This window comes from Acomys russatus, chromosome 20 (assembly GCF_903995435.1).
Source record: "Acomys russatus chromosome 20, mAcoRus1.1, whole genome shotgun sequence".
Lineage (NCBI taxonomy): Eukaryota > Metazoa > Chordata > Mammalia > Rodentia > Muridae > Acomys > Acomys russatus.
Genome location: NC_067156.1, coordinates 4163676 through 4190847, shown reverse-complemented (window position 1 = coordinate 4190847; position 27172 = coordinate 4163676). Strand labels below are relative to the sequence as shown.

At 44.9% G+C, this 27172-nt stretch overlaps 1 protein-coding gene across 3 annotated transcripts in view; it reads left to right on the top strand.

Moving 5' to 3' along the window:
* Znf521 (zinc finger protein 521) overlaps nucleotides 1-27172 on the top strand; it is a 286676-nt gene that overhangs the window by 246380 nt on the left and 13124 nt on the right. For all 3 annotated transcript variants that reach the window (XM_051163356.1, XM_051163355.1, XM_051163354.1), the window contains 2 exons: nucleotides 11190-11321; nucleotides 13625-13740. In XM_051163356.1, the coding sequence (XP_051019313.1) occupies nucleotides 11190-11321; nucleotides 13625-13740 (248 nt within the window). The remainder of the gene's footprint in view (nucleotides 1-11189; nucleotides 11322-13624; nucleotides 13741-27172) is intronic.

Genomic DNA, 27172 nt, shown 5'->3' with positions numbered 1-27172 from the left:
GAAAAGATGCTAAGCGCTGCAGAGTAGTTCTATGTCGTCCGCCGTTTCCCCCAAGTGTATAAGCCTCATCTGAGACATCGCCTGCAAGAAGGTACTGCTATGGGTTCCAATACAGCACCCTGGCTTTTCTGTTCAATGTGTGGCTGTAGGATTTTCCTCTGCTAATATATTTTGACATCTCCTAGTTGTAACCTGCTGTTCTCTTGATTTGGGAGGTGGACCAGATCTTTCTGTCTGCTGCGTTTCTCATCTGTGCTGGAGGTGCCTTTCTTTGCTCTGTTTCTGTTGTTGCTTTTGTTTGTTTCATTTGTTTTGTCTAGGCCTGTTGGTTTAATTGTTGGTTACCTGCCTTTCTGGGGGAATGGATGTGCTCTCAGCACTCTACTCTGTGTCCTGTCTTGTTAACCACCTTTCTCTTCACCCCATGTTCCTCCCTGTAAGATTTCCCTTTCAAGAGTTTCCTGGTCATAACACTCTTGCTTTCATGGCTTTGTTACATGCGCATCTCAATTTAAATTACTGATGCTGATTGGACATTACCTTGACCCCCATTTTCCTGAGTAAGTGATCATGAGACCCTTAAAAATAACTGTAACATCCTGTCTACTCACACTGTCAGTGATCAGATTATGTAGAATTTGGTGAGTGGGATGAATGAATGAATGAATGAATGAATGAACAAATGAATGAATGAAATCCTTGTGCCAACCTGAAGCTGTGGGTTTTCCCACATCCTGCTACTTCTAGACAGCTGCAGTGTGTTGAAATCTAGGTATAATTTAGGACGCCCAAGTCCACAGCTGCCTGTACTGTGGAACAGCCAGACCAGAGTGCCCCTCTGCCTTCTGGCAGCATGACATTAAATTCACACTAGTTAAGCTAACTTAAATTGAGCCTCCTTGAACCTTCCTAAATAAAACTAGTGGCCTTAATTACAATCAGGCAATTTAAAGGTTATGGAGCTCTAACTAGTAGCGCAGTATATCACTTTAATAATGCACAGGAAAATTTCTCTGAGGGGTGGCATCCTCTGATTAGGAGAATGCAAGTTTCCCGTTCCCAATAAACTGTTTTTAGAAATCTTACCGCGTTTATGGCGTCATTACCTTCTTCTGTTCTTCAAGGCCAAGTTCCTAAGGTCACACCAGAAGAACAATAAAAATGCAACTCATTTGCAAATACCATACATGAGTGTGATTTTTCACGTTTTGCTGCTTAATGGCTTCCTAACCTTGCCTGCAAGTAGGAATAGGCAAATACCCTTGGGAGTCAGAGAGAGCCCACCCCCTTGACCCACATGGGCCACCGAAAGGCACAGCTCATGGTTTGGGATAAATTTAAATCCTGAACACCATAGTAAGCCAAAGATGCAAACTCTGCACCAAATAATCAATCGGATAGTTTCTTGCGAGAATAACTAGCTTCAAAAACGCCCACAGAGAGGCTGGAGAGATGGCCCTGCAGTCAAGAGGACTCACTCACTGCTCTTGTAAAGGCTCCAGGTTCAGTTTTCAGTACCAGGATGGTACTGCCTATAACTCCAGTTCCAAGGCATAGGACACCCTCTTCTGACCTCTGGGCACAAGGCATACATGTGGTGTACATACATACATGCAATAAAATAGTCATACACATAAAATAATAAAAGTAATTCATTTTTTTGGAGTTGGTGAGATGCCTTAGTCACTAAGAATACTTGCTGCTATTCCAGAGAGGACCAGAATTTGATCCCCAAGCCCTACATGATATGGCTGAATAGTCACCTGTAATTTCTGCTTTAGCTGGCACTTGTCCTCATGTGTACGCAACTATCCTCAGGTGCATACACATAAACATAATTTCAAATGTAGAACACACATACACACGTGCACACAAGGGCACATCTGTACTCATGCGCACACATACACACATGCACACAAAGGCACATCTCTACTCATGCACACACATACATCCTTTAAAATGGCCAACTGTCTTTATTCCTTAAGCCCATGGATATTCAGGACAATATTTGCAGAAACGGTTAAACCTCAGTCCATGCATCTCTTTTGCTTGTCTGATTTCTACTTCTCTTTCTGTCCTTTTTTAAATCATCATCAGTAGCAGGCTGCACTTTCTAGCAAAAATAAACAGCTTTTGCCTGTTTGGAGACTTTCCCACATAGCCAGTGACTTTATACCATGCAGGAGAAGATTTTTTTTCAGAGGAAAAAAAAAAAGGCCCTGACCCTTGCCGCAGACTCAGCACCCCGGCACTGCAGAGACATTCCCAATGAGGCCTGTGTCTGACACACATTTGCCATGGCTGGGCCCCCACCATGTGTGTTAGTGTTGACTGTTGCCCCACAGATGTAACAGTTTGGTGCGTTGATTTTAGTTTATGGTGCATGAATTCTTCCAATTTTACCAATTATGTTTTCTTAATCTTCTCTTCCTGTTGTTTTGTTGTTGTTATATTTTCATTTGCTTTGTTTGTTTTGGTGCTTGAAGATAAATTTACCTGTGCTGCTGCCAGGAGCCGAAGACCCAGAGACAGGACAGTTAGGTCTTTGGTGTCAAACAATAGCATCTACGGACTAGACACAAGATAGGCCATATGACTGTTTAATTGAGAGAATGGAATTTTGTCATATAAGACTATCAGCTATTAGGAAAGCTTGTTTAGACACTGGGACATAGTAGACTAATTGTCTTGTAAGCAAAAGCACCTGAGTTCACACCCTAGAACACATGTTTTAAACAGATATGGTGGCACACACTCATGATTTCAGAGCTATAGACGCAACACAGGTCTCTGAGACTAGCTGGCCAGCCAGCTCTACTCAGTAAATTTCTGGTTATCCAGAGTCCCTATCCCAAAAAAAAGATACAGGGAGTTCTTGAGGAACCCAAGGATGACCTCTGCTTACACACACACACACACACACACACACGTGCATACAAAGGCAATCTGTACTCACGCATACAGAAACACACGTGCACACCAAAAAAGAAAGAACACTTGCTTATACATCATAGAGCATGGTACAGAGACTTCTCTGTGACCTACAGTAAAAAGAGCCCTATTTATGTGTGGTCTGTGTCCTGTCCTGGGGCTGTGGAATGCATCAATGAAGCAAGGCTTACCTTTGCTCTTCTGCATCCTGCAGTATTGTATGAGATGGTGAAACACCCCACAGTTCCCATGCTGCCTTACATGGAAGATCCCCTGGGCCACTCAACTCTCTCCCAGGCCTAGCTGGAAAATAAAGTGCATTAAGTGCTGAAGAACCTGTTTCTGATCATATAGGACACCAAACTCATTATGCAAAATGAAAGTCATGGTTTTGAACTTGGCTTTGTGTGCTTATGTATGGGGAGGAGGAAAGGCAAGTACTCAAAATAAGGTGTGGAGAAATGTTTTTCAAGGAACGCACTCCTTTCCAGTGTCTTCTTCATGGAAACTGGATGTATTTTCCCCTAGCACAGTGGTATAGACTCAGCCAAAGCTTTGTAACAAGAAGCCAGATTTCTGAGAGCAGGAAGTTTCCACACAGACCCAGCAGGTGCCTTTCAAGCTCAGCTGTTCTTCATCCCGACTCCCACCCTTGCAACTTTTTTTTTTTTTTTTTTTTTGGCACTGATATTTTTCTGGGTGCCTGTGTGGGTGGGATCAGGGGTAGATGCGCATATGTGAGGAGACCAGAGGTCAGCCTCGGGTGGTGTTCTTCAGAAGACATTCCCTGTGTCATTTGAGACAGGGTCTGTCACTGGGACCTGGGGCTGTCAGATTACTCTAGGCTAATTGGCCGGGGAGCTCTTAGAATCTACCTGTGTCTACTGCCTAAGCACTGGGATTACAAGCACACAATGTCACATCTATTGTTCTTTAAAGATCTCTCTCTCTTTCTCTCTCTCTCTCTCTCTCTCTCTCTCTCTCTCTCTCTCTCTCTCTCTCTCTCCTCTCTCATCTCCTCCTCTCTCTCTCTCTCTCTCTCTCTCTCTCTCTCGTGTGTGTGTGTGTGTGTGTGTGTGTGTGTGTGTGTGTGTGTGTGTGTCCACAAGCATTCAAGTGCAGGTGTCCACTGATGTCTGAAGTGTCAGATTACAGGCAGTTGTGACCCTCTGGATACTGCTGCTAGAAAACCAATTTAGGCCCTCTGCAAGAGCAGTGTGGGCTCTTAGCCGCAGAGCCCCCTCTCCAGCCCTCATGCCTGACTTTGCACCCCGGTTCTGGAGAATGAACTCAGATCCCTATGCTTGTGCAGGGAACACTTTGCCATGAGCCATCTCCAGGCCGCATTGGTTTCACTAAGAAGCCTGGGCTACTTTCTTCTTCACTTGCTTAAGAGTGCTTTTTCTTGGCTTAGAGACTCACTACAAAGTTCCATGGGGGCTCTTTCTGATAACTTTGGTTGCCCAATCAAGGCATAGAAGAGCAAAGTTCTCTCCCTTTAAATGTTTTGGCTAACTCCGAACCTTTGCACTCAGACTTCAGCTGTGGGGCTCACGTTTAGATTCACACAGAGGAAAAGAGATCTCTGGGGGTGCCAGGGCATCAGGCATCGGACATCGGGCATCGGAGTCTGTATGTTTGTTCCTGGCCCTCACTTGTGCCAAAACAACACTGCTGAGTCCTTCCAGTTAGAGGACAGCCACCTTTTCAGTGTTTTATTGTTTATAGTTTAAACAATGTTTTTCCCTGCGTGAGAATATTCTAATAGGTTCACACAACCGTAATAATAGCCAAGGCATTGGACAATATTGCATCTAAACTCCCCCTGCCTGCCTTGCCCACCCCGTCCACCTGGACCCCCTGCTAGTTTCCAAGCTGCTGATGTTTACGGGGCTCTAGGCAGCCCCTGGGCTCTTTAATTCTGCTGGGTACCATGCAGCCTGCCCCAGCTGAATCATTTCCTGCTCTCGTCCTGCCGATAATGAGAAGTTCAAGACAGGAAACAACAGTGTCAGTACCAGTGGCTCTGCTTAGGAAGTCGAAAAGCGTTGCAGGCTTTTAGACTATTGGCAAAAAAAAAATATCACCAGGACCTGAGTTACTTGGAGATTTGCACCTTGCAGGTCTCCTTGGAGTCCTGTTGTGGCTTGGGCATAAGGGATGCGTACACATAGTGTTTGGCTTTCCTCTAGATGCCCGTGGCGTAGGTACTCTGTGCCTAGAGGATCACCATCTGGGTCACTGATGTTTGATTCCTCACGTTCTCAGGGCCTTTCCATTCCGTAAGAAGTCTTATATTTAATATCTATCTCCTGCCCTTCTCTCAATGGCTTGAGAATACCGACAGAAGCAAATATCATCGCACCATTCAATGAGAAAGCGTTCAGAAAGAACTGGCAATGTTCGATTTCATGTTAAATTGGTCCTCAGAACAAATAAGGCCAGGACTTCCTAAATGGTGTGAAGAAAGGGGCGGCGGGGGGGGGGGGGAAGGGCTCCTACACTACTCAGCCCTCCCCAGTTCTGCCTTACTTCACGGGCTTAGTGACTAATCTATAGGCAGACTTTGAAGCCTGAGCCGTATTCTCCACTGCCAAATTAGCACCTTGGTGTGTTTATGTTGCAGTAGTGAAATATGTACAGTAGTGAACGCAACAAATTATTGTGGCCAGAGTACCGCGGACCCGAGAAAGAATGAGATGGCGGTGTGCGTAGCAAATTGCAGTGCAGGCTGCCTATTTTTCTAGCCCTGGTTGCCAGGGTGAGCCAGTGTAGCCGAGGGCTGGGTTTGTCATGGACGCCTTTGCTTTGTTAGTCCTCAGACCCCTGGCTTATAAATGTGTGCTTGGAAATTAACTCAGGGAAAGAGCAAAGCAAAGCATGGCGGGGGCGGCGGGGTGGGTGTGGGGAATTGGTCCAGGGCATAGTTTCCTCGGATTTAAAAATATATGTGTGTAAGCATAGAGTGGTGCACACGCTCAGCTGGGGAGGGCGGAGAAATTACAACTGCAGGGCATCGGGTTTCTCTGCTTGGATTCCAAGGGTAGAGTTCAATCCTTGTCAGGTCACTTTTAAACCATGACCCCTGTCACAGGATGATGTGGCGTGAGGGTGGACTACAGCTGATAGGTTTCTGTAGTGGAGTCTGAGAGGACCCTGCCAGCCTGGCTCAAGGGTAAGTAGAAAGGCTTCTACTTATACACGGTTGCAAATTGGTACTCAGTAATGGCCCTTGTGATGATCAGACATGTAAATGGGGCCCCTAGAAATTTCTAAGATGACAGCAGCGTGTAACTCAGCCACCGAACATTTCCTTGTCACCGCTCTAGATTGCTGGTTTGTTTTTTTTTTTTTTTTAATTAGAGGAAGGGGCTTTAAACATGGACACATGCATGCTCTGTAGGCACATGAGGAGGGTCACCGTTGTGGAAAGCTTGTTGTGAAATGTCAGTGTCTGTGTCCGACTCACAGCGGCCGCACTGGAACACACAACTGGAGTTGTGTTTGGGCAGATGAATGTTGAGTGTTCGTTCTTGCCTGCAACTCAGCTCACTAAGAATTCTGAGGGTCCAGGAGAGTGGTGGCAGAGAAAAGAATCGCTTACCTTCCAACTGGCTCTGTCTGGTTGAGACCGAGTGAGTCTTTTCTTGGAGCGCGAAGTTCGTCACAGTTCATCACGTTTCTCACTGAGGCAACAAGGTGGCACACCAATTACACATGCAGCCTCGCTCCTTGAAAATGTTTGATGTGGGAGTAAATATTTACACGGGCGTCAGACTCTTATGTAGGCTTGATTCCTGTTTACATTTATGTTCGCACATAAAGATTAGCGATTGAAAATAATTGTTTTACCTCTGATTTCTGTATATGTGACATTATTTCCCAATTATGCTCAAGAGTCCCGGGCCCTACCTTGCAGGAGCCGGGAAAATTCTTCATCAGCTCTAGTGTGTGCACAGTGAGGAGAAAGCCACTCTGACCTTTTTTTTACCCATGTCACTGGGCTCCCACACCCCTGGCAAATACCAGCCTTGGGGATGCCGTGTGCACTGTGACGTGAGCCAGGCTTGGAAGGAGCATTTTCCCTTGGCTGGCTACTTTGCACTCTGAGGCTCTGCTCTCCCTGCCCTAGCACTGACTTCCGTTTTCATGTTCATTTGACTAGAATACTTCCAACCACAATGCATTTGTGTTTTTCTATGCTTCATCACATTGCTCATTTCCTACCAACCTCTTAGCTATGGTGACTCCAATGCTGGAATCAATCTTTACTAGCAGGACACAGAAATGACTCTCTCCTTTTCCCCTCCTCTTCTCTTCTTCTTCCCTCATTCCCTCTTTCCCTCCTTCCCTCCTCTCCTCTCCTTCCCTCCTTCAGAGTAACATACAGAGATAAACTACGCTTGTTGCAGAAAGTCTGGCGAATGTAGATAAGCATAAAGTATGGAATGGAAACATCTAGAAGTTTCACCCAAAGATCCCACCTATAACTCTTCATTAAAAAACCAGGGCTGTGCTAGCCTATTATAGCCTTAATGAAATACTGTAATGGCTATTAAGTCAATTGACTCTGATTCTCTTTTTAATAAATGAGTCAGACTGTATTATCCAATTACTGTCAGCTGCTACCTTTCCAGAGAGGAGAAACGGTGATTTTGATTGAATCTTTAAGCTCTTTGGCACCTTTAAGAAGAAGGAAACAAGGTGCAAGTTCTGGCTACGAGGCCGATTCCACTTGAAATTGCAATTGGAGGTGTTGATAGTATCGCCTCATGAGCGTCAGCTGCCGGAAGGAACGCCTGTTTGCAAGGACATGGCCTCTAATGCAGGCACAGCCCTTTACACTGTAGGTCGGCAGTCCTTAGCAGTGACGTGCCGCTGTTGACCGCACAGGTGAATGCAGATTCAACGGTTTCTGCATGAAGCTACTTCTGCCCTTCTCCTCATCAGCAAATTATATTAGCATTCCCTTATCCCTGTCCCTCCCTCTCTGCCAGAACAGAAAGAAAGTGAGTCACCAGTAGAAGACATGGCTGTTTGGGTCCTGTTGAAGACCCTTTGGCTCCCATGTTTGAATTACTGCCTCTCAGCTGGTGGCCCCTATTTCAGGAGACTATGGGGGACTTTAGAAAACACAGTCTAGCTAGAAGAAATGGGTCACTAAGGAGATAGCCTTAGGGCGCCTCTACCTGCTTGGCCTCCAGCCACAGCCTCAACTTCCTGGTGCCCTCAAATGGAGCAAGCCAGAGTAACAGGCTCCATAGACCTTAGCTGCCATGTCTTCTCTGTGAGTGATTAACTGCGCTCCCTTTAAACCACAATCCATAGTAAACATTTTCTCGTGGAAACTGGGTCTGCAGGCTATTTGTCACAACAAATGAGGAAATAAGCATCTAATGGAGCTGCTACTCTTTTTTCCTGCAGCCAGCCGTGTGGTCAAGAGTGAGCATGGGGAGGTATGAGGAAGGGGCAGAGCAGGGCACTGGGTGAGGATTCTCACCATCTGCTAGAGCACTGGCTTGGGCTACGATGGCTGGGTAGCCACTGATGTATTTCTCTCCTACTGAAACAACTCGGAGACCCACTTATTGGGGGAAATCTCACTCTTTAATAATTTCCAATATTACAATGTGCTTTAAAACCTAAACTAGATCTCAACAATGCTGGCTATGATTGGTATCACTTAGTCACTCTGCAAACAAAAGGTATAATCTGTGAAACAGATGTCTGTGCTAGTAACACATAAGTAACTCCATGGCTGACAGCCGCTGTTCTTGATTCATTAGACTAAGTTTAAACTATTTAGCTTTCCAGGTTCCACTTTACTCTGGGCTGAAAAGAAAAAAAAGAAAATGGGTGAGGACATTTTCCTTCACTCAAACAAAAATATCTCATTCATCTTTTTTAATTTTTACATACAAAGTGTATGTAGTCAAAAGAGCGAATGCCACATTGAAAAGCATCTTAAATTGCATGATTCCCTTTATGTACCTATCCAGTCAGACAGTGTCCCCAAGGAAAGACCGCAGCAAGACTGATCAAGTTAGTTAATAGCTCTGATAGCCCAGGAACTCAGACAAATTGTGTCCCTACTTGTACCCACAGCTACACCTTGGTTCTCATGGACAAAAAGAAGCGGTGAGGGAGAAAATTCTACTAGTTGCTATTTTTCCTCAATACACTCATTGGGCACAATGTGAAAAGGCAGACATGTAATTTTTTAACGGTGTTATGACAGTAAAACTATTCAGTATTTTCTTACTATTCAAAATAAAGTTATACAATATTTAGGAAAGTTTAAAACTTGACAAATATTTCTGATTATATTTGATTCATTTCTCTACAATAAATAGTATTTCTTATATCTCTTAATGACTGAAACCTGGGAAATTTTTGGTGACTTTAGGATTTAAAAGACAAGAACAGATTAAAAAAAGAGGAAGAATTGATCTGACATAATCCCCGAAGCTTTTTGTATAACCCCTTGTCATGTCAGTAGGCACAATTAAACTTCTTCTTACATAATTATAATCAAGGAGTTTGCTGTGCCACCCAAATGCAGAGTGGGTTTTTTTTTAATCTCCTGTGAAATGTAGACTGTACTGGGGGCTTAATTAGTGCTTTGCTCTCTCCTTGTACAAATTCTTGTCCTCTGCTTCTGAAGACTCACACTTGTGTGAGAAGAAAGATTAGGAATACAAACAGAGTGATTTTGCTCCTAGTTAGCTAACAATTCCCTTTGTAATTGGACCTTCATATTGCCAGATCCCAACTAGGGAAGGACCCACACCGTTATTTGCCTTTGCACGGGGTGGAGTGGGCGGGGGAATGCCTTTGGAGTTCAGATTTGCTTTTCCCTGGGTGTAAATATATCCTTACATTCCTGGTCCTGGTATGTCTGACAGAGATTTCTCTTAGGAACATCTCTGTGTCACAAATAGAAGGTAGACATGTGGCCTCATAGCAAGTGGGTCGGAGTGTAGCTCTGCTCCTTGCTCTTCCTAACAAGTCATCTTAGGGACAGCAGGTGTATGGCCTAGCCGCTCTGTAAGTTCATGAACCCTAAGACCAACCTGCCTGTGTCTAAGTTCTAGCTCCTTTCATTATCATCCTTCGGACTCAGAGAAAGTTCTAAGTTCTCTGGGTCATGGCTTTGTCATCTGTCAAGTGGGTGTGATAACAGCATTCCTCGAGAGTTGTGAGGCTGAGTGGACTCATTTGCAGGCATGCTGAACAGCTCAGGAAGGATAGTAAGCCGTGTCATTCACCAGGTTGTTAGCTTTAGTGAAGGTAAATGCTGCCTGGCTAGACTATGAGCTGCTCCTATGGCAGTTGTCAGCCAATCAAAATCATTCTTCCAGCATCTTATGATATCCAGTGATCCAGAACTTGTCAAAAGTGAGGCCAGATCTCAGAAAAGCAGAGATGAGACAGGTTGAGAGAGGCCAGGAGCAAAGTGAAAACTGTCCAGCAAAGCTAAGGGAGCAGTGACCTGTGGTTGGACAGGATGAGCTAGGAAAGTGAAGCAGAGAAAAGAGCGTTAGGCCGGGCATGGTGGCGCACGCCTTTAATACCAGCACTTGGGAGGCAGAGGCAGGCGGATCGCTGTGAGTTCGAGGCCAGCCTGGTCTACAAAGCGAGTCCGGGACAGCCAGGGATACATAGAGAAATCCTGTCTCAAAAAACCAGAGAGAGAGAGAGAGCGAGGAGAGAGAGAGAGAGAGAGAGAGAGAGAGAGAGAGAGAGAGAGAGAGAGAGAGAGAGGGAGAGAGAGAAGCGTTGTGCATAAGTGCCATAGGAACCATTTCAGAACTGCCAGAACAGGTGGCGAGAGTAGAGTCCAGTTCAGAATACCAGCGACAGAAGCTCCTACTTCCAGGCAAAGCAGAGGAAAAGGAAGAAACCATTGCACTTTCCTATCAGGTTTTTATTTTACGTCTTCGGAAACACACAGCCCATAAAATCATAATCACTAAAGCAGAAACCCTCCCTACTGGTACACTAATCGTCTCAAAGTAAAATGTGATTTCCCACTATTGTCTTTTACATTTTAGAAATGTCTTAAATTCGTATAAGCTTCATAATAACGCGAGATGGCCAGGAACTGTACCCCCTACTACATTTTTAGGACACAGGTGTGGCTCTGCACAACTCCATGTTTGTATTTGGGGATGTCGAGAGCTTGCAGTGAGAGGTGTCACTGGTTATGACAGACAGGGAGAGTTTCACCTTTTCTGTCGATGCGCTTCCCTCAACAGATGAAGGACTGAACCATGAGTGCAAGCTCTGCAGCCAGACCTTTGACTCCCCCGCCAAGCTCCAGTGCCACCTGATAGAGCACAGCTTCGAAGGCATGGGAGGCACCTTCAAGTGCCCCGTCTGCTTCACAGGTACGGAACTTCTTAAAGCAAAATCGCAGTTCGTGTGTGCGCTCTGGCCCCACCATGTCCTTCCTCCGAGCATACTTCCCACTGCTTGGCCTTTTTTCCAGCAAGGACTTCAGTTCAATTTGGGGGAAGATGTTTGATTTCTGCTGATTAGCATTATTGATTGCGGTCGGCTTTAGAGAGTGAGCCGGGCGGGAAGGTTAACTGTCAGGATGAACAAATGGCATTTCAAGTTCTTATCCAAGTTTACACTTTTCCACTTGGAAAATGACATCCATATTGGGCTCACTCAGCTTCCTCTTACGTTAAAAGGGTACCAATGCCAGACTGCCTTTCAGCGGACCTTGTGCCCCGCCCCCCCGCCAACATGTGTGACTTCGGTGTGCAGAATTTTAGGTTTTCATGAAAGTGTGTGTGTGTGTGTGTGTGCGTGCACGCGCGCTCCCTAGAGGAGATGTTTACTTCTTGTGAGATTGGGTTTTAAATGTTGATAGAATGTACAATTTTAAGTAATCCTTATTAGATATTACAGTGGTACAATTGTCATAAATAAACACACACACACACACAAATTTGAGATTTATTATCGAAAGCCTATGAGAGCTGAAATATGATCACACATGTTTCTGCTGTTGCCCTACTTTAAGGCTACTTTAAAAATCCTCAGAGATTATTTTGCGTGTGTCTGTCACACGGTGCTCAAGCCCCTCAATGGAAAGACTGTACATGTAGATAGAGAGCTATAGGTATACTTGACCTCAAAAGTAAATTCCTTTTTTGCAGAGCAAAATCACAGGCATCGACTATTTACTTCATTGCATTTGGCCTATACATGTGTGTTTCCTTTAATAAAGTAGAAACACGGGGCCGTTCGGGCCTCCCACTGGTCACACCCTGAGGATGCTGAGGGACACCCTTCACAATGGCCTCCCACACTCATTCCATCTGCTAGTCTTTCTCTCTATTTATTTTGTTTACTCTTCTAAATTTTTATTTTATTAAAGCTATTGTTAACGCTTTCACCATGAATATTTATTTTAAGACACAAAGAGTCAAGCGTCCAGGTCCTTTGTCTAGGCACCTAATAAGTCTCTGGAAAAGGAAACTGGGTCAAAGGTCTCCACCGTTAAATCTTATTATAAAATACTTTTTTCATGTTGTAGCCAGAGCCTCATAAAACATAGGAAGTTATATGGACATACGTTGCAAACCTGGATAAAAAAAATCCCATTTCTTTCTGTTGAGCTGAGTAAGGAAACAAAGCCGCATCAAGAGCAGCCTGGGTGTCCGTACAGACAGATGTGAATTGGTTTTGTTTGTTTGTTTGTTTTTATCTTGAAGTCATTTGGACACAACAATTAGGAAAAATAAAACCTTCCAATATAAAGCATGTTGGGCAAAAAAGGAAAGCTGAGAGTTTTTTTTAAGGTAATGAGAAACGTGATTAAAATGTATGACTCACAAAAACAATGCTGTAATATTTCAGTTTGGCAATTAGAATAATTTTAATGATCAGAGTGGAGTCAAAGTCAAATGCCAGCGTCTTTAATAAATCCTTTCCCTGCCTATACAGATTAATATTGTAGATGCAAACTTTTTTAGGTCACAGTGCACCAGGCATCCATCAGAAGTCAGCTCTGCCAACCCAAACAGCGCCTCTGGCATATACAATTTAATTATTAATCGTATGTCTCCTAGGTAAACTGTTACACAGTCTTAGGGCCTTGTTTTGTAGTCATTAAAATTGAACATGTTTATATTATTGAAACCGTTGCATTCCGTGTGTAGGCTGAGTTGATCTTAAAGTATCCAAAGAGAATTTACCTGCCGTTCTGTTGCACATTTATAGACAGTGCCCCAGAGTAGCTGTGGGATATAATTTTTAGCATTAACACATTTAAATAGAGAACTGTTTGCTAGCTATAACTTTAGGCAAATACAATAAACAGGGTTTGGGCAGCCATGATTTCTTAACCCGTGGGTTGTTGTGAAGTAGGTGTCATTTCTTATGAAACAGAGTGTGCATTTGACAATTCCCAGCTTTTATTTTCAAAGATTTACAGGGAGCGGTGCCTCTGTAAACCATTATTCTTTGTGTTGAGTTGGGTGCTGAGTAAAGTACATTTTAAAGAAAGCCAGAGACCCAGCCCTGTGCAAATGCGACTCGTGCTCTCCCTGGAAGTCAGGGGCCAGGCGTGCCCGGAGCCGTGCTGCTGCTGCCTGCTGTCTGTGGGTGGCGAGTCTTCAGCACAGAACACGATACTGAGACACGATAACCCACAACTCCCATCTCTTTGCCCTTTCAGTGTTCGTCCAAGCTAACAAGCTGCAGCAGCATATATTCTCTGCCCACGGACAAGAAGACAAAATCTATGACTGCACGCAGTGTCCACAGAAGTTCTTCTTCCAAACAGAGCTGCAGGTAACGGCCTGGGAGGAAGGTTGTGGTCAGGCCACTTGTTCCTCTTACGGGGCATTTTAGCTGTGGATTCAAAAGTCTCTCCTCTTACCCTGGGCCCACCATGATGCTCCTGTGTGTTTGGGGGCAAAGGGGAAATTAGAGACCAGATTAATAGACACCAAAATAATTTTGCCTCTGGCTGCTGTCAATCATAAAAAGATCTAGAAGAGAACCTATAATTGGACCTTCTGACCCAGCGTGAAAGATGTAGGGGTCAGGTTTATTGGACTGTGGGATCATTCACCTCACTTGTCATAGCTCATGGTCCCAAGTCTTGTTTTATTCATGGTGTTTTCCCTCGGGGAACCAAGCTGGATGGAGAGCCAGTCACTTTTGTCCATCAGGTTGAACACTGGGAAGAGAGGACGAGGGGGAGGGAGGACGAGAGGGAGGAAGGACGAGCAGGAAGAAGCTACTCTCTTGTTTGTCCGCGATGTATTTGTTCTGCATCAGCCAACAGAGTAATTATTCATGAAACCACAGCTTTCGAGTTGAAATCTGGGCATCCCCCCCCCAAGATGTTGGCTTGGGGTACCCTTTACTAGATGTAAAGGTCCCTGACTTCTCTGAACCCCAGATACAAAGAAAAAGAAACAAGTTTTAAGCTCACAGGTTGTTATAAGGTGAAAATGAAATTATATGTATAAGGCATAAACAAAACATGTGTTTGGTTGCTTGAATGACTCAGGAATAGTAGCTAAAAATAGGTCTCAAAGGTCCAAGGACATGGATCAGCAATAGAGTAAGTACCTGCTGGCATGCACAGGGCATTGGATTAATCCAGGAATCACAGAAAAGGGGGAAAGGAGAGAAAAATAGATTCAACAGGCATGTTGACACTTCCCTGTAATCCCAGGATTACAAGTTCAAGGCCAGGCCCCTGGACAGGAAATATGAGACCACAAAGAAACTATGTCTGAAGAAAACCAAAAAAAAAAAAAAAAAAAGGGGGGGGGAGCAAAAACGGAGGAACCTGGATTCTAATTCCAGAAATGTCACTTTAAAAAGGAACGTGACATTTTCATTGCTTTTTGCATCTTAAAGAACAAAACAAAACAAAGAGTAAGGTCTGGAATGTCGTCATGAGTTAGTTTCTTAAATCTTGCTGGTTCCTATGGAAGAACGTGGGGCTGCACTTAAAGCCTCCTTACGGACATTCACTGATAGTACTGTTTGGCTTGAAATAGCTGTGGGCTTGGTTTCCACACCCAGAGCCAAGAGCGAGCAACACAGACCTGCCTGCCTCTATCTGTGCTCCTCCTGCTGCCTCACAGTTATCCTTATGCCCCAGGGAGGGGGAGGCGCTGGTGGGGCAAGATTTAGGGGAGCCCTGTATATCAGAATAGAGAATCTACAGTTACTCTGCTCGGTTATTATTCTAAGCAACTAAGTTAGATAGATGAAATTTAGGAGATAAATGAACCGCTGAATTACACCATTGTCAGTGGAGGAAAACTGAAGTCTCCATTTCACATATTATCGTATTTTTTTGCACCATAAGACGCACTTTTCTCTCAGAAAGTGGGGGAGGGGTGAAATTAGGGCATGCCTTATGGTACAATTGCTGTTTTTACTGTTTTTCTTGTTTTACTGCTCTAAAAACTGGGTGTGGTACATCTTATAGTCAGAAAAATACGGTATTTCTTCAAAGCACTGGGTCCCATCACGTGTGTCTGCCAGTAAATATAGAAAAAAGTCCAAGTTGTACTTAATCATACTAAAAGAACCTTACATTCCTCTTGGAAAAAAAAAACCCTGGTTTTATTGCAACATGTGTCAAAGAGTAAATCATCCAGGCTCAGTTGGTCTGCCTCTGTAAAAGACCCAGTCAAACACACAGTGATTCTGTTGCTTAGTGTATAAAATAGAAACAGAGTGGAGTGGCAGTTTAGGAGGAAAGTCACAGACTTTTTGTAGGACTGATACCATTCCAACCTTTTAAGTGCTTGCCTCAGACTTCTGTTTTGGTACTGTTCAGAGTCCACACTGGAGTTTCTTTGGTGTCTTTCACCCAGACCCACGCAAATCAATCCCAATCAGACTTATCCTCCAAGACAAGAGCTGTATTGAAACAATTTTCCCTCTCCTGCACTAAGCAGTCTCTCTCCAGCTATCTGGTCCTGCAAAGCCTTAACTGCCTCAGAATTACCTAAAGGACCTTGAAGAGCTTTGGTTTCTGTGGGTTACCGTCTATTGATATTTCCCATAATCCTCTATTATTTTCCCTAACTTCAAGGTCGAGAACTGTGTTAAACATGGAGGGGGGTGGGGCAGGCTGTCAGCACACCTCCTTGTAGCCTCTGGAGGTGAAGAGGGTGTTTACACAAATAATGTCAAATACTATAATGAAGTTTTGACCATTCAGACACCCTACAAGTATGTCAAAGACCACAGAGGTCCCTAGAAACATGGAGGTAGATGTTCTAGAATGCACTGCTCTCTCTGCCCCTTGGATCTCTGTGGCCTTATGAAGTCAGATTTAAGACACTCTGACTCAGTCACTCAAACTGGACTGTGAGTACAGAGCTAGAGACATGTATGTTTGTTTTTACGTCAATACTCAGCCTCTGTGTGCACAATTCCTCACATATGAACAGCCCTGATGGCTAGTAAGGATAATTGTTGCAAATCTGAGAGTAAATAATGACTTTATATTTAATATTTTGGAAAGATTAATATTTAATATTTTGGAACCCAGTCATGGGAAAACCTGAAGGTTCATTTTCCAAAATTCTCAAGAATAGCAATGGCTCTAGTTTCAGCAACACTGAGGAAAAAATGGATCAGAAGTTGACTTTTCTAGCTTTGACACTTATCTTCATTTTTACATTCGACCCTAGAAGTCTGGGTAGCCATTCTTTGAATTCCCTTATTACCTTAGAAAGTGAAATTCATGTTTAAAATACTGATTAATTTCCTGTATAGAGAACAGAAAGTGGGGTTCTTCATTGTCAGGATGCAGGGAAATTGAACTGAAAGTAAGGTGACATTTGGAAAATACTGGCATGAAAATAACAGAGCCGAAAAATACAGCCAATATATCAGGCCACTATCCTTTGCACCCTGATATGTAAAATAACTATAAATTTTAAGCCATTTGAACTCACCTACTTTTTATGGCATTAAAGTTTAGATGGGACATTGCACAGGAGTGAATAAAAGTCAGTCTCCAAGAACTGAAATTATATTAGAAATCTGAAAGCAGTCAAATTGTCTACTTCTTATGGCAGGGTAAGACAACCATTAAGTGTAGAGTAAACACCATAAGCTGCTCGGTGACACTACTATGGAATGTCTTTCCAGATATCCCCCTCACTGTTTCACAGTTAAAATATGAAAACAGCTCTTGGAGACAGTCATTTGCTTGCTGGGTACAAAATCTACCTACATGTATGTATTTATACATGCATATGTGTATGTTTCACGTGGGTGTGAATAGATGAGTAGAAAACTGATAAAGGAGGCAAGGCTAAGAAAGTTACACACCACATTTTTATGTGAGCATGCAATTATATAGACATATGTACATAAATACAAATGTATATGCTACTGTGTGCTTTGATTTGCGTTACATGAAAAGCCAATCCAAATCTAACTAGTTCCTCCTATGCTGTGCCTCTTTGGGAGACTGAGACCATTCTTTAAATAGCATCAGTTGTCGCTCTGTTTAGTCAGGCGCTATGAGCCCTCCTCCTATGGAATACACCTTGTAGGACACAGGGACAGGCACTCTTTCCTAGTGTGGAGCCTTCATCTTCAACCTGGGCTCTTGCTGACCCAAGGTCCAGAGCTATAGATACATAATGCTTCATGTGTGTTGGGATATTAACATCATATTTTCCCGAAGTGCTCCCACCCACCCATACCTTCAGACTTCCACGAGAAAGCCTGATGTATTAGCCAAGGCACGTGGCGGGAAGGGAAAGGTATTTGGGAATAGAAGCCCATTATTTGAACAAACAGACCATTTTATTATTTGGAAAATAAATGAATGTGTTCAGGGGTTCACATGTTTCCCTAACAGACCTCAGGGTTTGTGGCTGTTCTGTGTTTTAAAGCAGAATTTATGGGGCTGCAGAGATGGTTCAGCTGTTAAGAGTGGTTACTGCTCTTACAAAAGGTCTTGACTTTGGTTGCCAGCACCAGTGTCTGGCAGCTCACAGCCACCTATGTCTAAGTACAGAGTCAGGAGATCTGACGCCATCTTCTGGCCTTCACAAGCACCCACGTAAATGTGTGTTCATGTGAGTCCCCATGCGCGCACACACACATACACATGCAAATAAATAAAAGTAGTAAAATTAATCTTCGAGACAGAACACTGGGCTGCTGCTTTAAGAGAGCACGCTGTGGTCCAAGATGCACATTCCTATGCAAAGTGGATTATGCAGTGGGTGAGCATTTGGAAACTCTGTCCTACGAGACTACCTTCTTAGGGCCTGGGAGTCGCTGTTCGATTGAAGCCTCTGGAAAACCTGCAACTGAGTGGCAGTCCTGTCCTTGAATGTCTTCTTAGGCAATTGTTGGCTATCTTGTTGGGGATTCGGTGGCGACTGGAGAGGTTCTTGCAGTGGGCGGAACAGATTGGCCTGGCTGAGTTCAGACTCTAGAAGCTGGCATATCCTCTGCGTTTGCATCAGAGGTTGCTTGGTGCCTCACCTGTCTCTCCATTCTGTAGCGAACGCAGCGTGCCCACACTGAGGATCCAGCAGTCAGCTGGCATGCGGGGGATGGATATCACTATAGCTTAAATTTGTCACCATCTCTGCAGCTGTTCGATTTTCCCTTCAAATCACTTTTCATCTGATTCTTGATGCATGTTTTTCACACCGCAGTTTTACTACTGCTTGAGCTTTATGGTCATATTTCTGAAAGTAAAATGAATTGCTGTATATGAGAAAAGACATACAGTATTAAAACGTGGCTCTTTGGGTCTTGCTAACTGGCCCTAAGCTGGCCATTCAGTAGAGGCGCTGCAGCCGTGTGCTCCAGAATATTAAGTTATGTGTGTTGAGGCACTTGGGTGTCCATTGTCAGAAGTCAGAATCACAAGTACACTAGTCCCAGTGACATGATTGGGTTAGATCAGATAGAGATTTAAAAACACAGATTAAAACAAAAATAATTCAAAATCTATTTCCTGTCAACGTTCAAAGGAATGTTATAGGTGAGTCTTTCTTATATGGGAGGTATGTAATCTGTTGTTAGGGAGACTCCACAGAAGGTGTCCTCCTGAGCCCTGGGAGTCCTGTCAGGTCCCTTACCTGGTGAGGCCTTGGGGAGGAAAGCAGACGTTACATAGTCTTCAGCCAGTGCTGCCCCAGCCGCCTGCATCCCTAGTGCTCATCCAAGATTGCACAGTCAAGACTGGCCCATTACCTGGAAATAAAAACCTCTGCCCTAGAGATCAGAAACTTCCTGTGTTTTCTTAGTTCGCTGGACTAATCCTTCAACCAATCATACTTTTGACATAGTTTCCTGTTAATTGCTTTTTAAGTGAAAATCCTTGTTGTTATGCGTTTCAACTTTTTCACAACTGTCGCACGTCTTGCATTAGGTTTTATTTTGCATTTTAGCATCTAAGGCTACAAGTAAATGAACCAGCTTCCAGGAATCAGATTTCCAAGCTGTGTGACAACTCTCTTCAGTTAAGTCCAAGACAGAGGGGGTTTTGTTGCCTCTTCATAAACGGCAAGGTGGGAACTGGGTGTGGTTTGAAGAAAACGTCTATCCACGTCGCTGTCATATTTGTTTCCCTCCACCTGACCCTGAACCCTCTCAGAGAGCAGCGAGGGTGGGAACTGTTGCAGCAAATCTTGAAAGGCTTGTAAAACCGTTTGCCCCTCATGCCTACTTCTTGCAACTTTCCTGTATATTTCCAGCGCTTCATTTTTATTTCTCACAGACACTGAAGTTTTTGCCATTATTCCCCCTCAAACTGTAAGGGTCACCATCCCAACCTGCCTTTCCTACTCTCAGAGGGCCTTCCTTCAAGGCCCCCAAATGGAAATCTTTGCGCCTCACACTGTCTTGACCTGGCAAAGTAGTAATCCCTTAGGAAAGTCTGTGGAGGGGCATCGCCCCGCCCCTTCCTGCTCCATTCCCTGCATCCCCTGATGCCACAGAGCTTCTGCATAGCTCCTGGTCAGCCCTTAAATGTATCAGGAAGACGCCAAGATTTGCACAAGTATAAATTGTGTCAAATGAGTGCATGATTCTGGAAGCGGCCATTACATACATCGCTTCATTTCTTTGCTCGTGGGCCTGTGGGGCTTTGGAAGCAAATTGGTGCTACAGCAACTTCCACTTAATTTGCTCAGTGGTTAAATTGATCTATCTCTTTTATTTGATCGGATCTCCAGGAACCGAATCATTTGCATTGATTTATTGATTGGTGCTGTGTTTTCACCATTAGTTTTGATCACTTTCAGCTGTTAATATTGGATAATTCAATCAAGATTGATTGGCCTTACCAGTGAAGGCAGAAAGTTAATCAGGTCAGACACAAAAATGGGGCATAGGTAATCTAACCTTGACTTGACTGTAATATTATTATATATGCCCCCTCTTCTGTCCTCTCTTTTTCCTTTCCCTCCCTCCCCTCTTTCTCTCCTTCTTCCTCTGTCTCCTTCTCCTCCTCCTCTCTCTGTCTCTGTCCCTTTCTCTCTGTCTGTCTCTGTGTCTATAGTCTCTGTCTCTGTCTGTCTGTCTCTCTCTCTCTCTTCCTCTGTCTCCCTTTCCTCCTGTCTCTGTCTCTCTGTCTCTGTCTGCCTGTCTCTATCTCTCTGTGTCTATCTATCTATCTATCTATCTATCTATCTATCTATCTATCTATCTATCTCTGCCATGAATGCTGGATATTTTCTGGAATAAAGGGAAAAGTTTGCATTCATCTCATATTCGCAATGCATCATAAAATGAGGTCATTTTATTTTGTTTTTTAATAAAACTACATCTAGAAATTAAGCAAGCATACAAAAAGATAAGTGAGATTGTCGCAAAGAACTCATTTGGATTAAATGGATTTTCAATTACCCATTTTGTCCGGATAAATGTCTAATCTGTGTGTGCATGCTTGGAGGCCCAACCTGGCCTCACCTGTCTCTAAATCTGTCCCTCACTGCTTCACCATGTGTCCTGGTAGTGAGATTTTCAAGTACCAAATATTTAATAGGACCCAAATCAGGGCAGCGGGGGTAATTGCAGTAAGTAGAAAACACTTTATTTGCATCTGAATAGTTTCAACTGCCCCTCCCCCCAGCTCGGTTTTCAAAAAATTCTCCATCCATTAATTTCTTGATGTTCGTGTTGATGTGCGCCTCACTGTTTTAAAAGGGAGCACCTCCTCTCCGTTCTAGGGTCCTCTCCTCCCCTAGCAGCCCTGTTGTAAGCAAGCTGCCATTATTTTTTTTTTTTTTTGGTCTGGCCCAGAGTTGACGACAGATGGCCATCTCTGAACTGCCATCAGTTCGACTTTATGGAGCATCCAGCTAGGGCGTGCTGAAGAGCACTGTGGCCAGTTCAGTAGCGCCCTCCCTCCCCACCCCCTGGAAGTGAGCACCACCTCTGCCACATTCTGCCTTGGCTGCGCCTTCTTGGCCCCGCAGTTTTCCATGTTGCCAAGGCAGCCTGCTGCCACAGCACTGGAAGCTCTGCCTTCATTAGGAGCAAGAGACCGCAGACAGTTCTGCCTAGGTACTTTTGTAGTCAGATCCATTGGAGCTCTCTGGAAACCCAAATTTCTAGAGCCTTCTGCAGTCCAGACAGGCTCATGGAACTCCTGCGTGCATTCCTATTTTAGATGTTTGCTCTACACGCGGGGTCGATTTCCTCACGTTAGCGGAGACGAAGTGCCAAGAATAGACTGTTGGTGTTTACAAACTCTCATCTGACTAGGGGAAAACACCACATCCAGACCCAACTGTTGTGACAATTAGGGGAAGAGAGATGGCAATCACAGACATTAACTATCAATCCCCTGAAACGAGCACAGAATCCAGGCCAGCGTCTTCTACATCCCTCGAGGTGACGATCCCTGCGCTGCCGCCCAGCAATGAGCTGTGCCCAGCATTTGGAGAAAGATTGATGGGCTATCCTTGGTCGGGCTTGCTAAGGCGACGTAGCTTCAGAGCCAGCCGTGTATTTTAAGAGGACTTCACATTTGTACCCTTTATTGTTATATTTGCAGTGAATCTACAGCTCGTAACAGGCTGTGCCCTGCAGCTATGAAGGAGTAAGTTCCCCTTATTGGAGGGAAATTGGTGTTCTGTAAAAGCCTGAGATGGGGTGGGTTAGATGAATGGTGCTTAAAAGCACTGCTCGCCGCGCTGTCATTTAGAACAGCAACTCTGAAGCTCCAAATGAGAGTGGAAAGCAGGGTGAAGGAGTCCTTCGTTTTAAAGCAGTGAAATTTTCAAACTGCCAAAAATAACAGGTCCCCTTCATGGATTACTTCGTTGAATAAGCATGGGAGACACTGGAGAGGCAGGGACAGCTTCTGCATGAGAGAAGAGAGCCTGCCAAAGTGAGGCATCTTCTCTGCCTCTTGTCTGGGCTCTGGGGGGGGGGGGCTGTCATCCTCTTCTTCAAAGCCCCCTCCTCCGTGGCTAGACTGGAGGCTGGCAGAGCCCCATCTCTTTCCCAGGAAACCTGATTCTACCATCAAAGGCTTCTGTACCTGCAAAGCTCAATTCTCCAGTTGACCAACCCCACACCCTGGGTACATCTGCTAAGCTTGTGTGCCTTCTAGCCATATAAAAGGTGACTCACCGCCTTTAAATATCAGCAGTGTGCTGGGCAAAGCTTTGAGTTTATACGGGTGAAAGGTCACTGTGCAGGAAAATGGAACCGTATATTTGCCGTGAGACAGGCACCAAGACCTCACTCCCGTCCTCACTTATAATTCATGATGCTGCTGGTGGGGAGCCCTTTTCCTTCTGGGGAGCTAAGGCGTCTCCACTGAAGCCTGGGGAGAGCACCCTGCATCCGCACCACCATCTGTGCACTCCTGAGCAGTGAGAGAGAGAGAGAAGATAGAAGACCCCATCTTCCTCCCTCCCATATTATCTCCCGGTGTTAATACTGTCCAATTGCTGCTCATCCGTGAAGGCAGTTCTCCAAGATGAAACAGGGCTCTTATCTGACTAAGGAGAGAAGAGGATGGCATGAGCTGGCGACTAGCCTTTTAGAAAAGGTTAGTTCGAAAAGGGAGGAGCAGCAATGCCTTAAGACCATGGCTGACTTAGGAGCCCAAAGTGTGCTGTCAATCACTCCTTGGTAGGAGGCAACCAGAGGCAACCTGGGAGCCCACAGATGCAGCCCAGGTGGCCAGTGCAACTCAGGCTCATCCTGTCCCCAGGTGGCCTTCAGCGATGAGGCCAGGGCTCTCTCCCCTGACTTGAGGCAGCCAGTGGCAGGAATGCCATCCCAGCCACATGTGCACTGGTAACCTTGGGACTACCTAGATCTTAGTTCGAAGAGAGCTGGCCTTGGTACAAGCAGAATGTGGCTGAAAATAGCTGTAGCGAGCAAAGTGCTGCAAGGTACGTTCTGAAGTGGTGAGGGCAGAGCCGCCCCAAGCCCCGAGCCAGCGGGCCTTGCTTGCCAGCATCTTCTGTTCTCCGTACTTTCTCCTGAGGTAATAGGACAGGAGAGGAAGGAGACTGTGTCCCAACACCTGGTTATTGATGGGTGATCCCAATTAATCGGTAATGTTTCCTGATTGTATCACGGGCCACTTTATACTCCCCTTTAAACGATAAACCGAGCCCAGGCCTGGAAAACCAGCATATGAATTTAACAGAGCAGATGCCAAAGGGGACCTACTATGTTATAGACTTCAGAATGCTCTTCGGATGCTCGGAAGCCAGTTAATTTCAGAGGCTTTGGAGGGGCCATGGCAAGGTCAGAGGTCACCCAGGAAGACAGTAGTACCCAGGGGCCACCTTGTGTGTAATTGGCTGGCCATCCCATTCTGCTGCTCTGAGGTGTTTGTCACATGACCTCTCTCACTCTCCCAAGGAAAAAGTAGGGCAGGAGTGGCTTGGCTCGCCAGCCAGGTTTTCTTGGGTGAAAGATCACTTTGAGATGACACAGGCGAGTAGTCAGCCTGAATTCCTGGTTGGTATTTTATTAATTTTGCACCAAGATAAATCCTGAAATTCTGACAAACTCCATGACAGGTGAAATTCCTTCTTGCAGAATCTTCTCAGCGAGAGGCTGCTCATTTCGTTCTGTTCTGAGGCAGGCAACAGGAGGGCCGCTCTATAATCAGCCCTCAAAGGACCCCCAGCCGCCCCAGAGTCTCGGACTGATTGAATAACTCCTGGGCCTCTTCCCCCAGGCCTCCATCAGCGGGGGTCCTGTGGAAAGCAATCTCCCGCAGACTGGCACTGAAGTGAGCTTTAAACCACCATTTTCTGCTCTCCAGAGGAGCCTGGAGTACTAAAAGATAGATGGACTGCAGATATTTTATGAGAAACTGTCAGAAGAAGGGCAGGGTAAATGTTTTTTTCTTCTTCTTTGAGTCACACACTACATCACTGTTGAATTTCTCCCAGCATCCTTTTACATTTAAAGTAAGAAATTAATTGGTTGCTAACCTTTCATTCCCCTTTTCCCTCTTCTTCGTTGTCTTCCTCCTCGTAGGATTTTTTTTTCTTAAATATTCACACAGAGGCCCTTTGCTTAACCACAGTTGTAGAAAATCAGTACCATTTGCAATGAAATATTTATAAAGACAGAATGAAAAATTGGATTCATTTTCTGGACTGCAGCCTAACAGTCTGCAACTTTGCACTAGCATCATTGCACAATCCCACCTTCCTCCCTTTCGCGGGAGTCATTTCAAAAACATACCACATGTCCGTTTACCTGTGTGCTGGAGGGCTACCTACTGAAGCTCAGAGCCTGCCTCCGATCTTTTGAAAGACACACGGAGCACAAATATCTATGTTGGCGCTGGGAGGGAGCTGGTGGTGTGGCCCCCAGAGGGGCTCAGAGGGTGAGAACTCCCTCAGAAAGGAGAGCAGCGACAAGTTTCTGAGATTAAGGAAGCAAACAGAGGGGCCGGAACTTTGTAACACAACACGGATAACAATCAACCTTGGCATCTTGGGACAGATTTACAAAGGCCATGGACAGACAGCATCTAGCTCTCCTTTCCCCCTTTTGGTGCTGGCTGTGACCTCTCCTTTCCAAGTGAGCCTCATACTTAGAGCTGTTTGCACACTGATCTGGGTTTGGTTGTTTGCGGTATTTCCCCTCAGAAATAAGAGACAAAGGGTTTGTTAGGATGGCCCAGGATTGCATTGCAAGAGGCACCATGCATTCTGTTTTCGTGATCCCATCAGATCTGTAGCAAGGAGCCTACAGTGACTTTTAGTCTTCCAAATAAGCTTTCACTCCACACACAGTGTGGAGTCACTCACTTAGCTGTCTCTTCAGCCCCTCCTGCAAGGCGCGCGGAGGGATTCCACCCCACCTCGGCAGTCCTTTGCAGGCTTCCAGCTCAGCCCTCTGTGCGAACCTTGAACTCATTCTCTTTTGGAACACTGGGCTTAATTAGTTAGCAGCGTTTCATTTTGGTGGCCTTCCAAGTGAAGACAGTTTCTAGTACTCTCAAAACATGAATACAAACAGCTGCAAAGTGAGATCTTCAAGGTTTGAGGCCCCGTCTTTGCCTCCTCACACATCACTGGCTCCACAGGATCAATAATCCATATTTTATTATATAATAAAGACTGTAATTGAATTAGCTCGTTCGCTCCATCTGATTCGCCCTAGTTCACTCGTCGAGAGGATACAAAGAACATACACATACTTCAATATATTACATTATATTAATATATATTAACATAATATATTATTGTAAGATATTAAGAATTTGTTTTTCCAGGGGGTAGTATGACTCACGGCCCATGTATGTGGGGGTGATAGCCTTAAATGTTTATGTCCATCTGTCCTGCAGTTAACCTGACATGGGTACCCTGCAATAGGTACACTTCTGACCAAGGCGTGTGGATGCTCCCACCCGAGAATATGAAAGACGGTTGGGATGATGGTCTTTGCTTGGGGTTTTGTTTTCTTTTCTTTTAAGGCCAGTTCCTCTCATCCATCCAGAGACTGTCCTTTTGGGGCCACTGTGAGCACTTACTCTTTTCTCTTTGAAGCAAATTGTAGTGCCAGTTTAATAGGAACACCCGAATGGGGAAAAAAAGAAGTGCCATTCATTCTTGGGCTCCCGTGGGAAAGGACGGTAGCCCAACTTGTGCGCTCCTTCTGCAATCACAAAGGGTTGTTGTTTCCATGCAAGCTGTGAGATTTGTCTTCATATTGCGTGTGTGTGTGTGTGTGTGTGTGTGTGTGTGTGTGTGTGTGTGTACATGATTTCTTGCAATCTGCTGACAGTTCGACAGGAGATGATGTGTGCTGTAACACAGGCTGCCTTGTAGCTCTGGAATCTAGCCTGAAGGTATTTTACTGTAGTGCTTCCTAGACTCTCTGATTCAGCGGAGAAGAGGAGATTTTTCTTAAGAGTCTGCATTTTAGGATGCTAGCACCTTTTTCTTCCAGCACTGTGCATGGATGTGGAAGATTGCTGTCCTTAACCCTTATAGCTCTTTCTTCTTCGGTGCCAGAGTTAAGGAGAAGTCTTTTCTAACACTTGTTTTGCCACAACTTAAGCAAGCCCGAAATACATACCCAAGTAAATGGATGTGTAATGGTGGAGTGTAGAGAATCAATCTCCTTACAGACCAGGAGAGAAACACTGAACAGCGCTCACTCCTGAACCGCCAGATGTATTTCTGCACGGGACAAGCTTGCCCAACCGCTTTGAGTGATTTTCAGTGTTATTAGGCAGGCTTGCCAAAGCAACAGGCCTCCTGACAGAAGCAAAGAGATGCACAGCCCAAGCCCTTGCTGAAGGAAGGCTGCACAGGAAAGCCCTGTCGTCAGAAAGAGAAGCACCCCACCACAGACTCTCCTTCAGTGTCTGTGCTCTCAGGGCCCCGAGTCTTTTCTTCTCCTGCCCGGACGCTCTGTGTTGTGGTTGGTTTGCATTTGTGTTTGAAGTGCCAGGCGGTTTAATGAAGTTATTCTTTTATAAATTTTGAAACACTGATGCAAGCACGAGGGCTTTAAATTAGAATAAGTGCCACTTCTGTGTGGCAGGTTCCTTTGAGGACTGATGAGAACAAGGCCCCCTGTTGCCTGGCCCTTTGTGCGTGGTGGTGTGGCTCTGTGTACTTGTTTATGGCTCACCTTTGAATTTGCGTGAGTGTGCACCCTGCCTGCCGCCTGGCTCTCTCCTAGTTGACGCTCTCATTCTTGCGGGATCATGCTAAATACTTCACATTAAAGAGTGCTTTTTCAAATTATATTGCTTTATTGT